The sequence below is a fragment of the Numenius arquata genome, chromosome 1, assembly GCF_964106895.1.
Source record: "Numenius arquata chromosome 1, bNumArq3.hap1.1, whole genome shotgun sequence".
Lineage (NCBI taxonomy): Eukaryota > Metazoa > Chordata > Aves > Charadriiformes > Scolopacidae > Numenius > Numenius arquata.
Genome location: NC_133576.1, coordinates 67487062 through 67504473, shown reverse-complemented (window position 1 = coordinate 67504473; position 17412 = coordinate 67487062). Strand labels below are relative to the sequence as shown.

Here is a 17412-nt window from a genome sequence, read left to right as displayed (position 1 = left end):
TGGCAGAGTTGGTTATTTAGGCCTAATGTTACAAGGCAACTTTGTAAAGCTTCTTTCAATAGTTCTGAGGAAAACTGAAGAGTCTGAAGCTTCTTATGATTGTTTCAAAGAGTCTTCACTATAAGTGGAGAAGAAATATTTGTCTAACCATACATATTAATTATACTGCCTAGGGGAAGGAAGGTCGCAAAAGATGCAGTCAGAGCACAGGCCCTTAATTAAATAAACAAACCATGCCATTTACCCAACCCTGTAAAATGTGTCTCTCCCTTATTGCATCTGGTTTGCAAGTTTAAATCTTTCTTTTCTCTAAGAGTGTAAAAACTGGGTGAGTTTTGCCGGGTGTACCTGGGGTACGCCGCGGGAGCGAGGGAGGCCGGCTGCCGGGAAGCAGGTCGCCGTGTGGCGCCGCCCGCCCTCCGGGGCAGCGCACCGTGAAGGCTGAAGCCGACGCCGAGGTAAGACGGAGCCGTTTCCACGATGAGCGTTCACCTCTTCCCCGGAGCCCTGCGCCGCTGCCGCCCGGAGGCTCCAACTGTGACTGCCGCGGCCTGAACGGGCCGCTGGGGGGCGCCGTGAGGAGACGGTTGCCGACCGTTAACGGCGGCGGAGAGGGAGGGGCACGTCATCCGAGGTGGGTGGGTCGCCCGCCCCCGCCTCGCTCTAGGTCGGGCCGCGCCCCTTCCGGTGGGCGCTGCCGGAACCAGTGGGGAGGGGGCGGTCGGGCCCGGGACGCAGTCTGCTCTCTCGCCGCCGTTGTTCGTCGCGTCCCGCTGCCGGTCCCCGGTCCCACGTCCCCTTTCTTCCCTTCCCCCCTCATGGCGGTGGAGCGCGCGGGCACCGGTCCCTCCCACCGCCCGCTCCGGCCTCCCCCTCCCCCCTCTCCTCCTCTTTGTCCGCGCGCGGCGGCGGCGGCAGGGCCCCTCCCGGCGGGGATGTGAGGGGCGCTGAGCGCAGGTAACTGGGAAGGGGAGGGGGCTCGAGCGGTGGCTGGCTGAGGGGCGGGGGCGGTGGCGGGCCCAGCCGGCCCTTCGGAAGGCGGGGTGAGGAGGGGAGGCGGCGGCTGGGGGCGATCGGGCCGTTGAGGGGGGATGAAGGCAGTGCCTACGGCAACCTGGCCGGAGCGAGGGCCCGGCCGCCGGGAGGAGACCTCGGGGCCGGCCCCGCCGCTTGCGGACCCTGGCTGTTCCCGGCTGGCGTCTGCCTGCTGATGCCGCCTCGGGAGAGCCGGTGCCGGCGTGCCTCCTTTCCTCCTTCCCCGCCTCGTCTCCTTCTCCCTGAGCCGCTCAAGGTGCGGGGCGTTGGGGTGCCGCGGGTGAGGAGCGAGCAGGCCGGGGCGAGCCGTGCCGCCTCCGGGCGGGTGGCGGGGGTTGCGTGGCTGTCAAGGCTCATGGTTGCAGGAGGCCACGGAGAGCTTGGCCGTGTTGGTTTCTCCGTAGTGGTGAAGCTTGCTGTGCCTTGGGCTCAGAAGGCCAAGATAAAAAATGAAAACCTGGATGTCTGTTAGGCGCTCTAGCTGGGCAGAACTGGAGGTTACAGCGTGAGAGTTCTGCCAGAGCTGTTGTGCTTCTTCACGGAACGAGTGTGGTGTTAATCGGGGAGCTAAACCAGTTTGTCTTCCGTTTGGCTCGGGATTGAGTTTAGCTGAGGTTGAGGGTAGTGCAGCTTAGTTCCAGATCAACTTCAGGAGAACTTCGGAATCCTGGCAGGGCTTTAGTTTGAGGTGGAAAAAAAAATGTTAGCTTTGCGTTGTAGTTCAGAATGATGACTTGTGTTCGTTCTTATACTGTGAGTATACAGGCTGAGTCTCGCTAATAATAATGTCCCTGATTATTATTTCCCTGTTTTGTTTTTTTTTTTTTTTTCTTTTTCAACCAGTCAGCTTTCTTCATCTCCTGCAATATCTTTAATGTTATTTTAACGAAAACGTAATAAACATAAGTCATCATGGTTCTTCGTGTTTTTGATGTGCCTCATTGTACACAGGGGTTTTTTTTTTCCCCTCAAAGTTAACAAAGTAGTTGATGGGAAATTATTGCGTAACTTTTAATCACTATGATTATATTTGGAATTCAGCGTCACACCAGTCATGCTTATGTTAAAGTTACTAATTCTCAGGATAAAATCTTGGCAAATGGAAAGCAGGTTGTAACAGATTATCAGTCAAGTCAAAGGAAAAACTGACTAATGTCTAGATTCGACTTTAACTTACTGGGTTATCTTAAATTTGAAACCGGCCATCTTAAATAATAAAGGTAGAACTTCAGTCAACCTGTGCTGGTGACTCATCCCACTGAGAGGGGAGGTAGCAACGTACTGGTACAGCACGGATGAAGCAAGTCATGTCATCCGCTCTTATCTTGAGTCTATTTTGATAGACTTCTAGGAAACACAGTCAATACAGTATTAGCTACAAAGCTGTAGTTTGCATTTAGTTAATGAATGATGCTGTTTTAGTGAAGTTGCTTTTTAGTTTTATGTGAAAATGCTTTAATTGAAGAGCATTTTTTTTATAGAAGAGAATAACTAATGAATACAAAGAAAAAGATGTACAAAAATGTTAAGTGTGGCATTTTTCTTGTTTTCTCCCAGTTTCTTAAAATGGAATGCTTGTTGCTTTTACTTTATTAATAGAAATCTGCTCTAAAGGATAAATTTAAAACTTTTTAAATAGGCAACTTTAGAACTGTTAACTTATGTTTTGCTTTCTGATTAATTGTGCTAGTGCCTCTAGCATATTATATATACATATATATAACGTCTTTATAAACAGGTTTTTTTTAACTTGCCTGTGTAATATGTAAATAATTATGTGTGTAAGTTTGCACACTCATTTAACTTTGACAGAGCTGAAAAACTATATCTGTATTGGGGCAGACTTACAGTGCAAAACTGAAGGCAGTCTTTCCTAAATAATGTATACAGAATCTTTGGGTACTGTATGTATGCATCTTGGTGTTTTGAAGATGGACATGACTAAGTTTTGCCCCAGCAGCTCTTTTATCTTAATGCTGTGTTGCATCTGTCCCTTCAGTGTTCTCTCTATACTTGTGTTTAAAAGGTATGTTCATGACTGGACAGAACAGAACTGAGGAAGACTTGGATTAAAGAGTTAGCTATATTTTGGGAATTTTAATGATCTTACTGATAATATTTCTGTGTTGATACTTCCCACCACCTAGAGTTCTGTATATAAACATCCTCTGAAAACTCACCATACCGAAGCCTATAATTAAAACTTTATATTAGTTTGTGTAATAAATTGCATTAGCACTTAAGTTACAGAACAAAACTGAAAGGACTAGGATAGTATTTCAGTTAAACTTTAGCATGTTACATTCTAAAAAATAGCTTAGATTGCAGGCTAATTTTTTTTATTAGTAAAGTGAAAAACAAAGGGCTAAAATAACCATAACGCTTCAGGTGAGACGTACCTAAGGAAAATCAAGTTTAAAACTACACTACTTCGTTATTCAAGTTTTTTTAAAATACAGTTCCGGTCCCTTTTTAAAGTACAGACGAGACATTGTACAGTCTTTTGTCATGCATGAAAATGAACTTAATTTGAAATGATGGACATAATTGTTTTAGCTGAAATCTTAAAATGCCAATTAATCTTATTTTTAACTTATATTTTAGAAACCTAATATTGAAATACTTAAGAAGTGAATGCCTCTGGATTTCGGAACAAAATTGGTATGTATAACGAGCTTTCAAAAGTCTCATCTCCAAACATTTGCATGTTTGTTGCTAGGGTGTGTTTCTGTTCCCTCTGGTTTTATGCCTGTGGAGAGGAAGAAAGGAACACATGTCAATGTGACATGCAATAGTCAATATGTATTTGTTAAAAGCAACTTGCTGATTCAGCCTCCTTTTCTTCCATTAAAAGTTTTATGGCTAGGAGAGCATTAAGTAAATGCTCTATTTGAATGTTAGAAACAAAACTTCTCATGAAGCAGCTGTAAATAAGAAGAATTGAAAATAAAATACCACAGAATAGTTCAAAAGATACTGAATGGCTGTACCTGGAGTAACTATTACTAATGTCTTTAACAGTAACTTTACTAATGTCTAAACAGATCTTTGTTTAAAAATCCTTCCGTGTGAGTCATGTCAGAATCTTGTGCTGTTTAATATTAAAGTGAGCTGGCTGAAAGGACAAACAAATAATTAATGACACTGAGCAGGGAAGGGTTGGTAGTGTGTAAATTCAGCTGAATATTTTCAGGAAACATCTGAAAAAAAGAGATTTTTTTTTTTTTTTTTTTTTGTAGGAGGAAATGAAAGTTATTACACCTAGGCAGGAATAATTTGCTATACAAATACACTTTAGAGAACCGTAGTTCTGTGTATATATAGAAAAGAATTTGGAGGTTATACTAATAAAGAAGTTGAGTCAACAGTAGATGGCTGCTCAGGGAGGACTAAGAGACTAAGAAAACCACCCGTTTTGGGTTGTATGAAAAGAAGTATAGTCTTCCACTGTGTTGCAGAAGTAATAATAACTCAGCTAAAATACTGTGTTGCACTTTGGGAGTTGCACTTTTAAAAAAACCTGCGGGCTATTGGGAAAGGACCCAGAGGGTGGCACAGCAGGAGGTGCCAAGCATCTAACTTGCAGAGTGACAAGCGTAACAGGCTTTGGTAGTCAAAGTGAAGATCTAGGTGAAGATCATTAGGTAATGAGAGTTCCTAACAGCATCAAAGCAAGGCTGTTGTGAAATTTCCTTCCTAAGTATTTCCTGAGAGATGCTTGGCTGAATTACCTGTAATGAAGAGCAGCAGTGAATGATGCTCTACATGGTGAAGGTTGAAGTAAATGACCCTTGAAGGTCCTTTTTAGCTTAGTGACATCATCCTGGTCACAGTTAAGAACATTGGTTTTTAGACAAGAAAATTGTGAATTCTAGCATTTAAATATTTTAGCATATATTTAGATTACTTCTCTTGAGGGCTGGTGGCCAAGTAGGCAAAATTGGAACAATCCCCCATGTTTACTTTTACCAACTATAATTATTGCTTCTATACAATGTACAACTTGTGGAAGTGATACTAATTTTCTTTGCCTGATAACTTCCCCATGCTTATCTGCTTCTAAATGTAAAATATTATTTCATCTCATGACACCACTTTTAGTGTTTCTGAATATTTAGCTAGTTTATTTCTTACAATAAATATATAACATCTTTTAAGCACTTTGTGTGTGCAGTTTTGGGGAGAAAAGGACTTTTGAGCAAAGAGACAGAGAAGAATTTCCTTGTGTTTTAGACCAGAGAGTGTGTATCTTCTCAGAGTTTGTGATACTTCTGGGTTACATTTTAAAAATAAGCAAACAAACTTTGTGGCTAATCTGGACTTGCTTATGTCCTGCAGTTTTTTCAGAAAGCTTTTCTTCCATCTCTCCCTATTTGATAACCTTCAAGCTCAGTAGACGTTCACTGCATTGTCTGTCATTGTACTGATGCGCGCTGAGAGTTATGATTCATGATATTAGATGATTCCCAGGCAGTTCATAAATGAGTAGTTCCTTGAGGCATTGTAAATGTTGTTGCCTCTGTGGATCGCTAAGTCTTATCTCCTCATTACAACTCTGAAATCAGAGCAGCAAACTAGTATTCCTCCAGGAACCTGCTAGTCTTGGATAGATTAAATACTCTCTATATTACAATCAGCTCTGAACTTGGTTAAAGAGCCTTTGCAGAACTACACCAAACACAGCTAAAACCACTGCCAGCTTTGTTTAACTTGTACATTTTCTGGCTTCTCTCCTGTTTATAACTTAGTAGTGGCTAAGGCTGGAATGGGACATGGGCATGTCCCAAAGCTGAAATGAGAGAGGAGTATTTATTCCAGAAACTACTCATTTCATGGCATTTTCTTGTCTTATTTCCAAAGATGATAATTTTTCTTAGTGATCTTTACAAGGATGCATTAGTTCCTCTTCTTTTACTAAGTCTTAGGGTTAGAATTAAACTACTGATTTCCTGAAGTATAAAACTTACTGTGCTTGCTATGGCATTGACTTTGCAATTAGATGTGCCAGTTCTACCCATGCGAATTACCTCTGCGCTGCATGCAAAGTGAACCAAATGTCCTCCAAGAGAAGTTGGGTTCACCATGACTGTGCTGCAGAAATGGTCAGCAGATGTAAAAATCTGTATAAACCTTACACGGAAGTATGGCAGTCCAGCCCGAGCAGAAATGGAACTGGCTATGTCTGTGTGGACAAATAAACTTAGACAGAAGACCTAGCAGTAATTTCTGTGAAGAAGTGGTTAAGATTTGAGTTGTTTACAATCTTAACAAAGTGGGTGACAGGGAATCAAGAACTCTTTAATGTATTTGGGACTTGAGGGAGAGTAGAACTACTAGTTTTGAAGTGTAGCATCCTTAAGTCTAAATTCAGAAAATTACCTGTTAGGTTGCAAGTTTTTCTCATTTTTCTGCAATCACATTCTTTCTCTATTCCAAAGCAAAGCATCCAGTGCTTCTCCTTTGCCTCTGAAATGCAGTGGGGAGAAGATGTCAGGATGGGACTAAGTGATGCTCTTTACCTCTGTCAGAAACGTGTTGATGTAGATGAAGCTATGCAAGCCAGGGAGAGAAAGAAAAAAAAAAAAGTGGGTCTGCTAGTATGGTGAGTTCTATTTTAGTAAAATGCTACACTAGTAAAAATACTCCCATTAATAATATAACTAGAGTAGCAACTGTTGAAAACACTGGTAGAGGAGAAAACCTCAGCAAAAGAAGTCCCCCTCCCCCAGGTGATGCTATACCAGTATCACATTTTACACCAGCTGGAGCTAGAAGAATACTCTTAGCTTTATTACCTGAACAGTGTTACTTAGGACCGCTAGAAAAGATGGTAGAGAGAATAGCCAGAGAAGTCTCTTGATGACTTTTCTTTGCATTAAAAAAATGCATTTATCCTTCAGGGGACTGAAAGTCTTGCTTTGAATTCAAAACCTGAGAAATATTTGATGCAATTAGTGAGGTGGCTTGTTCTGGTCTGACTCCCTCACTAAAGATTTGTCTTTTTTGGTTTTGTTTGATAGGTGATTTTGTATCATGCAAGAATCTACTTAGGTTTATTTTTAAAAGTTACTAGAAAATGTAAGCAGACCCTTGCAGTTCATTGACTTATTTTTTTTCCTACAAAATAAGATGTTAAAAATTACTATGCAAGGATTAAGGGAGGAGGATTTGAGAATCTTGACCTGTGGATCTTGCAGCACTTTGAATAGTGCCATGTTGAGTGCTTATTAGATGGGACTGTTTTTCTATGCTTTTTCACAGCCTAACTGGGTGCAAGGTAAAAGGATCCGTGTTCACTTTTAACATTAACCTACCTGTAGTTCTCTGCTACATTTTTCCTAGCAAATTAATCATAGTTGGAAACAAGAATGTACAGGGAAAGGTAGTATTGGAAGAAAACAGATTTTGAAGAAAAAAGTGCAGGAATTGAAACTGTATAGTGTCATGGCAGACCAGGATATGATTTTATCTAGTCCTGAGCTCCCAGTGGATGTGTCTGTCTCTGCTGGAGCCTGGGCAAGAAGGTGCTTGATATTACAGTGTCTTCGCACTAGCATTGTACTCCTGCTTGGGGAACCTGTTGCTATATCTCAGCGTTCAGATTCTAATAAGCACTAAAGTAGGAATATTTTATTCCCTCCTTTTCTTTGCCCCCTTTTCCTTTTAGATCAGAAGCTCGTTAATGCAACTTACGTCATATACCTTGCTTCTGAGTATCTGGAAAATAATTGCTTAGGGAACTAAATTGTTTTATCTATAGATGTTTTCTTCCTTTAGAACAGTTCTCTATACTGTCATAATTATCAGTTGTGTTGAAATCAAAGCCTAAAAATAGTTTCCATTTCCCTTCATACTATAGAGAGGTTAATCACCTCGAAAGTACTTTGAGCTTTTTTTTCTTCAGTTTAGAAGTTATTTACAGAGATACCTTAAATTCAAAATCTTGTGTGTTAGATGGAATCCAGGATTTCCTCATTGCAGCGTGTAACAGGAGAAAAGATGCACTGAAACAAATTTTCTTGTTAAGTTGGAGGCTGAATATGTAAAATCTTGATTTCTAGCCTAAAACTTGCTATCTTCTGCTAAGCTGTTGTTGAAAGTTTTACCTAATTAAACTTGGAGTCTTAGCAGGGTAGGTGAAAGATTGTAGACTGTAAACTCTCAATAGTTACTGTAGCTGAGCTGAAAAGATGCTTCATACAGGTACGGGAAATTCTTTGTAAAATATATCGACAAGCAGATGCCTTATTTCTAGTTCCAGATTTCCTGTTCATTAGAGGATAAGTGCATGTGTGTACATCACAGAATCACGGAATATTTTTGGTTGGATGGGACCTTTGAGATCATCGAGTCCAACCAACAAAAACCAAACCAAAACAAAACAAAAAACAACCACCAAAACCAAAAAAAAAACCCCAAAAAATCCCAGAACACCAAACACCAAAACCAAAACAAACACCCACAACCACACCACACCCCACCCCACCCACAAACAGACATAAACCAACAATCTCGGGCACTAGAGCATGCCCTGAAGTGCCATGTCTACACGTTTCTTAAATACCTCCAGGGATGGCAACTCCACCACCTCCCTGGGCAGGCTGTTCCAGTGCCTGACCACTCTCTCAGTAAAGTAATTCTTCCTAATATCTAATCTAAACCTCCCCTGCCGCAACTTCAGACCATTTCCTCTGGTCCTGTCATTATTCCCTTGGGAGAAGAGTCCAACACCCACCTCTCTACAACCTCCTTTTAGGTAGCTGTAGAGGGCAATGAGGTCCCCCCTCAGCCTCCTCTTCTCCAAACTAAACATGCCCAGTTCCCTCAGCCTCTCCTCATATGACTTGTTCTCTAGACCCCTCACCAGCTTGGTGTCTCTCCTCTGGACACGCTCCAGCAGCTCAATGTCCTTCCTGTAGTGAGAGGCCCAGAACTGAACACAGTACTCGAGGTGAGGCCTCACCAGGGCTGAGTACAGAGGCACCATCACTTCCCTACTCTTGCTGGCCACGCTATTCCTGATACAGGCCAGGATGCTGTTGGCCTTCTTGGCCCCCTGGGCACACTGCTGGCTCATGTTAAGCCGGCTGTCCACCAACACCCCCAGGTCCTTTTCTGCCGGACAGCTTTCCAGCCACTCTTCCCCAAGCCTGTAGCGTTGCCTGGGGTTGTTGTGACCGAAATGCAGGAGCCGGCACTTGGCCTTATTAAACCTCATCCCATTGGCCTTGGCCCATTGATCCAAGCTGTCCGGGTCCCTCTGTAGAGCCTGCCGACCCTCAAGGAGATCAACACTCCCACCTAGCTTGGTGTCATCTGCAAACTTACTGAGGGTGCACTCAATCCCCTTATCCAGATCATCAAGAGAGATATTAAACAAGACTGGCCCCAAAACTGAGCCCTGAGGGACACCACTTGTGACCGGCCACCAACTGGATTTCACCCCATTAATTACAACTCTCTGGGCACAGCCATCCAGCCAGTTTTTTTACCCAGTGAAGAGTACACTTGTCTACGCCATGATTCGCCAGCTTCTCCAGGAGAACGCTGTGGGGGATGGTGTCAAAGGCCTTACCAAAGTCCAGGTAGACAACGTCCACAGCCTTCCGTGCATCGAGAAGGCGGGTCACATGGTCATAGAAGTACATGGTACATCTCAAGCTTGTTTGTCTTAGGGAAATTACTATATGATTAAACACCCATTCTGATCTTCCCTTTCATTTTTCTAGTGAATTTATGTGGAAGAAATGCGTTGGCTGTTCTCAAACTCTCTTACAAACTGATTTCAATGTAAGTAATTGTTTGATCAGCGTCGCCAGTTACATGGTGTGCCAGACATAGATCTGTGTACTTAATGAAAAGAAAAATAAATCACACATCTTTAAGTTTTTCCTTAACTTTTTTCAAAGAACTTTGATTTGTTTTGGTTTTTATATGCCAGGTCAGAGGTCCTTCTTTCTGTGTGTTCAGACTTATTAGTCACTCAGCCACGGTTCAAGCTTACACATGCTTCGAAGATTGCCTTTTTTGATTGTTTAAACACTCATAGCAGACCATTCACCGGAGAACCAGTCCCATAAGCTGTTGAGATTTTCCTCTACAGTATGTATTTCTAGCAGTTTAATTCTGATGTGTTTATTTTGCTCAGGTTTCAGTGTTGCATCATCTTGTGTTGAGTAACAGAAGTTCTACTGTTCGTTGATCAATGTGACAGTCTTTAGTAGTGTACGAGATGAGCCAAACTCGTGGGAAATATGACTTCTGTATTGGTCTGGTGTTGGCTATGAGTTCCAGCATTTTCATCGGAGGAAGTTTCATCCTGAAAAAGAAAGGCCTTCTCCGCTTAGCTAGGAAAGGCTCCATGAGAGCAGGTAAATACATGTTTAAGAAATTTGCTGACATTGAAGTTTTGCTGTTCAAGGGAATATTAATAAACTTATGATCTTGTTTAAATTTTTTGTTTGTTACAAGCATATGAAATCTAAAACATAGAGCTGATGTGTTTGTTTTTTTTTTTTCTCTGGTGTCAGATGCACCTAACTCTGTTATACACACTATTTAATTTGCATGTAATGCCCTCTAGGGACACTTGTTGAAGGATTCCTTCGCAAGTCAGTTAAGTCTGAATTGTACTTAGAAATTGAAGTTGGAACAAGCATTCTTAACTAAATCTGTGCTCCTGAATGAGTGAATTTAGGAGAATGTTAACTGCGTTTGAGCATCAGGAGATTCTTTTAGAAAACTAAGAATCGCACATAATAATTGCATGTAACAAGTAGTGTCCCTCAAGGGTTCATGCTGGAACCAATACTGTTTAGTGCCTTCATCAATGATATAGACAGTGGCATCGAGTACACCCTCTGCAAGTCTGCAGACAACACCAAGCTGAGTGGTGTGGTCGTCGTCCCTGAGGGACAGGTTGCCATCCAGAGGGACCTGGACAGGCTTGTGGAGTGGACCCGTATGAACCTCGTGAGGTTCAACAAGGCCAAGTTGCAAGGTCCTACACCTAGGCTGGGGCAACCCCCAGTATCAGTACAGGCTGGGGGATGGAGGGATTGAGAGCAGCCCTGCTGAGAAGGACTTGGGGGTACTGGTGGATGAAAAACTGGACATGAGCTGGCAATGTGCGCTTGCAGCCCAGCAGGCCAACAGCATCCTGGGCTGCATCAGAAGCAGCGTGGCCAGCGAGTCAGAGGAGGTGACTCTGCCCCTCTACTCCGTTCTCATGAGATCCCACCTGGAGTACTGTGTCCAGCTCTTGGGCTCCCAAGATAAGAAGGACATGGACCTGTTGGAACGAGTCTGGAGGAGGGCCATGCAAATGATCAGAGGACTGGAGCATCTCTCCTGTGAGGACAGGCTAAGAGAGCTGGAGTTTTTCAGCCTGGAGAAGAGGAGGCTCTGGGGAGACCTTACTGTAGCCTTTCAAAATGTAAAGGGGGCTTAAAAGAAAGATGGAGAGAGACTTTTTACCAGGGTCTGTAGTGACGGGACAAGGGGCAATGGTTTTAAATGGAAAAAGGATAGATTTAGATAGGATGGTTGCAGCGTTCTCAGATGACTCAGAAGGGTGAATCTGAGTATTTTTATTCGGTACCTGTCACCTCTGCTTCTAAAAGATGGTTGATCTTGAGATAATCATGAGTAATTTGTGCTCCCTGTTTTGGAACGGGAAAGTGACTACATTTCACACATTTGTACACATAATCAACCACGTAAGCCACACACGATTTCCACAAAGTGGCATTCTTATAAGCGGTACATAACTTGCCTTTTCATGTCTTTACAATGAGTTGAAAGAATTGTTTTTCAGGGTAATGCAGATACGGTCATCAGTGCCATTTCTAATACAAAAGAAATAAAATAACTCATTTTTAAAGTAGGCTGTAGAAGGCATAAGCACATCAGAAATTTGAAGATTTTATTTCAACCCCTCTAACTATAAAGCCGAAGTATGAAAAGGTTGCCCATATTTTAAGTGCATGGGCTGCAAAAATGATTTTATTTTATGGCAATGTTATCGGTGACGGGGCTTCCTGTTTGTCAATGTATGTTTTTAATGGAGCAGCAAACATTTCAATTTTAGGTCAAGGTGGTCATGCATACCTTAAGGAATGGCTGTGGTGGGCAGGACTTCTTTCAAGTAAGTGTAAAAAATATATTTAAGTTAGTATAAAATGCAATCTGCGTTATATAATTTCAGTAAATAACGATGCCACAGATGGCAGTAGTGGTTACAAAAAAGGAGTGAGATGGGGATTCTACAATGTATGGAAATGCTGTCTGGTGATTTGATGTGGGTGCAGCTCTAACGATTTTAATGTCACTTCTCTCGCACCAGAAGTTCTTTCATTAATTTAACTGCCCTCTTGTGGGCAGTGGACCTAGGCAGATGTTGGTCTTCCTGTATCTCTTCGCTAGCGTATGCATTCTGGTTTTTGTCTTAGCAGAGAAGTGTTTAGATATACAGGATTCTTTAGAGAGAAGCGTATTTTGGGATAGTATGTATTTTCTGAACTTCTTTTTTTTTTAATTGCTTAAACTCTCCACTTACTGGCTGTGTTCAGGTAACTATGGCTGAATGTATGCATTGCCCTGTATCCTGCGATTGTGGATTTCTCCATGCAGAAGTTCATGACTCGAGCTGGCAGGCTGGGGAGCTGCAATATAGACACCAAAATAAAACACCTTCTAATTTGGCTGAATTAATTTTAATACCTGTTGTAGTCCCCCAGCCTGTTTTTAAAATATAATAGCAGGGGAGGGGGTGTGGGGTGCTCTGCTAGTACTGTTAGCTGAATGCTATAATTAGAATTTTCCATTGTTCCCTTACTGCATGTTTGTGTCTGCAAGAACACTTGCACTGATTCACAAGTCTGTTGCATAAGACAGCCTAACTCCTTTGTTTTAATTATTATCATTACTCTGCAGTGGGAGCTGGTGAAGTAGCTAACTTTGCTGCCTATGCTTTTGCACCAGCTACGTTAGTGACTCCTTTAGGAGCTCTCAGTGTTCTTGTAAGGTAAGAAACACTAACAAACAGCAGTGTGGTTTCGGAGAGAGAAGTAAAATACTTATTTAGAAATGTGTCACTGAATTATGCTGTGATAAATGCGGTTTGTTCTTAACTATACGTAAAGTCTGCTTATAAACATCAGGAGTAACTTTCAAGTTTCTCCAAATGCGAAGTGACTGTGCTTCAGAAGGGTTGTGGGAACGCATCTACACCTCAATCTGTGAAAAGTTGTCACCTTCTGCATTTCAAAAAAATGTTGTATACCACAGAGTATATTTTAATTCCTAATTAGAGTTAAGATTTTTGTCTTTTAAAAAATATTTTTACAAGTGCTTAGGCACAGAGTTTTTGGGGAGGCAGCATAAAAAGGGGTTCTGAGTAAAGATGCCAAATATTACAGATAGTTCTGTCCATAGCAAGTATCTTGAGATAGAAAATCAACTATGTAGCTATTTTAAGTAAATGCTCAATTAGTAGATTTACCACAACTTACTTACGGACATTAATAGTGTTCCTGCTCACCAAAAGCTGCACACTGTGTATGCTAGCGACCTGCATAGAACCTGTAAGTTGATAAGCAAATTAATGAGATAGTAATTACTAATTCCGTTTTTGCTGGTGCATTTTTTTTCTTCCTAGTGCCATTCTGTCATCCTTCTTTTTAAATGAAAAACTTAATCTACATGGAAAAATAGGGTGTTTGCTAAGTATACTGGGATCAACTGTGATGGTAATTCACGCTCCACAAGAGGAGGAAGTGGAAACTTTGAATGAAATGTCCCACAAACTAGGTGATCCAGGTAAGAAAAAAGCTGACTTGATATGTAGGCAGCCCATCATTTCTTTATTGCAGTTTCATTACTGCTGCTTTCAGGTTCCAGGCAGATCATCCGTGTCTGCTTTGTGTTGGCAAAATGAAGTAGATATTTGAATTCTGTGACATAATTCCATAGGGAGCTTTGCGTGATACCAGTGAACTTGTCTGGCCTTGAGCAAAGTCTCTTGATGTGAACCACTGAGATGACAGTTTAAACTAAACGTGGTTGGATAAACACAGCTTCTATGAATTTTAATGGAAGCGTGTCAGTCTCTAAGCCCATCTTTGAGCTATCCTTAAAATGAAATAGTAGGTGCTGTGGTGGGTGTCTGCTGAGAAGTGCAATCTTGGAGATTAGCTCCTATGCTTGTGTGGAAGATGAGGCACTCAGGAGTACACATCTGCAAAATACCATATATGCAAAGACAATTCCCACTTTAAACACAAGGAAATAGCCAGTACAGAGATTAAAAAGCTGATCTTAAGGAATTACCTGATTATTGGAAATCTGCCGCTGAATGTAGCAGTCTCCCAAAACATATCTCCCTAGAAAGCATTCAAACACAAATCAGCATCCAGTGGCATCTACACCTCAGTGAGTCTGTGCGTGAGGCAATCTGGCAATCTAATCCTGTAGTCATCTTGCCGGTAGAATGGCAAAGGTAATACAACATGCCTGAGTCTCACACTTTGTTTTAGCAAGCTCACTCTAAAATCGTTTTAACTTTGATGTTGGAGGAGTAACGAGAGACATCCTGAACTCTTCTGTTTAAGCTCAGCATTGTTGATGTGCGTTTTCTTGGTACCTCTAAGATTCATTTGCTAGTGTACATAAATAACAAGTTGTTTTGGTTTTTTTTCCCCCCAACCACAGGTTTTGTGGTCTTCGCAACTCTTGTTGTCATTGTGTCTTTAATTCTAATATTTGTGGTGGGACCTCGCCACGGACAGACCAACATTCTCGTGTACATAACAATTTGCTCTGTCATTGGAGCATTATCGGTCTCCTGCGTAAAAGGTTTGGGCATTGCTATAAAGGAACTTTTTGCAGGAAAACCAGTGCTGAAACATCCCTTGTCTTGGATTCTGCTGCTAAGCCTTATTGTCTGTGTGAGCACGCAGATCAACTATTTAAACAGGGCTCTGGATATATTCAACACGTCGATAGTGACTCCAATATACTATGTAATCTTCACAACATCCGTTTTAACTTGTTCTGCCATCCTTTTCAAGGAGTGGCAGCACATGGCGGCCGATGACATTATCGGCACCTTCAGTGGCTTCCTGACGATTATTGTGGGGATCTTTTTGTTGCATGCCTTCAAAGATGTGAATTTCACCCTCGCGAATCTGCCCCTCTCTTTGCGGAAGGATGACAGAGCAGCAAACGGGGCTTTGCTGAGCACCTACGACTGCTTTAATCACGATGAAGAAAGCACTGCCTGTCTCGGTGAAATGCAATCCACTGAGAGTCTCTCAGCCAGGAGGAATGGAAGTCTGTCAGCCTTCTGAAAATATTTACGTGTTACTTAAGAAAAGAAGATTCTGTAACTCTGGAAATTTTTTTTTTTTTTTCTGCTGTGAAACGTCTGAGCTTGTCTGGAAACTCATGTACTTTTTAACAGTATGTGTAGACAATCGTTAATTTTTATGTTCGATTAAGTTTGGATAAAGAACACTTGAAGGGGTTTTTATTTGCCTTATTTTTACTTTAAAAAATACTAAAATGACCTCAGACCACAGTTGGTTTTTTTGTTGCTTAAGTTATGTGTAAATACTTTCATTTCATTCTTCTGTTTTAAGATGTATTGCACTAATGACAATTTTATCAAAAATAAATCGCTTTATTTCTGCATTGGTGGTAAAAAGATTGCAGCAAACCTGGATCCTTTGTGCTTGTTGTGCCCTGCCCTGGCTGAACACCAAGTGACTGCTAACGTACTAAAAGAGGAGCTGCAGTAAGTGCTCTTGCCCAGTCTGTAAAAGAAGAAAGGGAAAGCTACAGCCAAGCACGACTAATCCTTTTAAAATACTGTTTAACTATAGCTGTATGTTAAACTTGCAGGATTTAAATCAAAAAAAACCATCCCAACCTTACCAAATGACAGTAACTGGTTGGCAGCAACAAGGCAGGAGGCTCCTGCTCTGCTTGGGTAGGTGAGGCCAGAGCTCCTGCTGTGCCAGTTCATGCAGGAGGAAGGATTTGAGTCATTAACAGCAGCCAAAAAAAGCTACTCCCTCTTCTGTGAGAGAGACCAGGTTCTGTGTTTGCTGCACCGCCCTGCCCTGGCTCTGTAGAGCTGTTTGGTCTTGTGATGTTACAGCCCCAACACACAGAATTGCAGTTTTGTTTGCAGGAACGTGGTTACTGGCTGCGACACTAAGCTTTTAAAAAAGGGCCAAAAAATTAGAACATAATGTTGTTGCTTAAAAAAGGGGTGAGGGAGGTAGGTGGTAATTTAAGTTCACAAAGACAAAACATACAATTTAGTGATACAGTTTTTATAAGAACATTTCTACCATAGAATTGAGAATTTCTACCATTTAGGATTTCTACCATGGAAATTATTTGGGACAGAAACAACTAGTTACTGCTGTTAGTTGTCATTTTTAGCGCTTGCTGTTTAAGAGTACAATTTAAGAGTAGTACTAGGACAAAACAGTTCCCTCCTGTGAAATTAACTCCCCTGCCTCCCTTTGGTACCTGCCACAAGTGCAGGAGGGGCCACGGTGTCAAGCAAGAAACAGCTTCTGCAAATTCCAGTTGAAGAATGGGGTTTGAACTTCTACCTGATTTTAAGGAACATCACCTCAGTAGCTCAGTCACGGAAATACGTCCCTCTCACGCTTACGCAACAAAGAGGACAGTCACAGGGAGCAGCAGGGAAGAAGTCAAGCGATTGATGAGTCACCGAACTCCCGGTTGTCACTGCTGGTACCAAAGCACCAGCCGAGCCGAAGAGCAGGTTGCAATTTCACACAGTGGAGCCTGTTACTTTATGTTGTAATAGGTACTTTGACCTCCAGACACAATGTTTTTTGATGACAAATAATTAAAAATGAAAAAGTTAGGCTTTTTGTGCACCTGGCTGCATTTTTCCTTAGAAGTAGGAGAAGCGGTAACACCAGGTGAAGAGGTTTTAGCTCCCATCAAGTCTAATAACCCTGATGAAAACATAGTAACCTACCTTTCAAAAACGTGCAGCAAACATCTCATGGGCCTAATGCCTGAATTGTCTTAAAACTCATACTAAAGGGAAAAAAGTGGTCATAAAATACGTAGTAATTCTAGTAGTTTAAAGGTGTTAAGACTCTGCTTGCTGCGGTCAGTTGACTTGTAAGAATTGGAACTTAACTTCACTCACACCATGATTAGTTATTTTTATATGGCTCTTAAACAAAAAAATCAGTCTTTATTAATTAGCCATTTCTGCACCACAGTGCCAAGGCAAAGCCTCAGGTGTGTGAGACGTATCCCTAAACCAATGATTATCTCAACAAATTAAGAAAGTTGTTCATTTCCTTAATTGAGGCCTGCAGC

General features: G+C 41.8%; 1 protein-coding gene across 3 annotated transcripts; it reads left to right on the top strand.

Annotated features, from left to right (window-relative positions):
- Nucleotides 1–689: 689 nt before the first annotated feature.
- On the top strand, nucleotides 690–15748 carry NIPA2 (NIPA magnesium transporter 2). Of its 3 annotated transcripts, XM_074144681.1 has the most exons (8): nucleotides 690–957; nucleotides 3640–3696; nucleotides 9765–9825; nucleotides 10184–10406; nucleotides 12125–12181; nucleotides 12970–13060; nucleotides 13694–13854; nucleotides 14746–15748. In XM_074144681.1, exons 4-8 carry the CDS (start codon nucleotides 10268–10270, stop codon nucleotides 15381–15383), a joined length of 1086 nt encoding a protein of 361 aa, XP_074000782.1. In that variant the 5' UTR covers nucleotides 690–957; nucleotides 3640–3696; nucleotides 9765–9825; nucleotides 10184–10267; the 3' UTR covers nucleotides 15384–15748. The 3 variants fall into 3 exon arrangements, with proteins under 3 accessions (XP_074000782.1, XP_074000791.1, XP_074000796.1); XM_074144690.1 differs by lacking the exon at nucleotides 9765–9825; XM_074144695.1 differs by lacking the exons at nucleotides 690–957; nucleotides 3640–3696; nucleotides 9765–9825; nucleotides 12125–12181 and having other exon boundaries at nucleotides 10268–10406; nucleotides 14746–15735.
- The last annotated feature ends 1664 nt before the right edge of the window (nucleotides 15749–17412 follow it).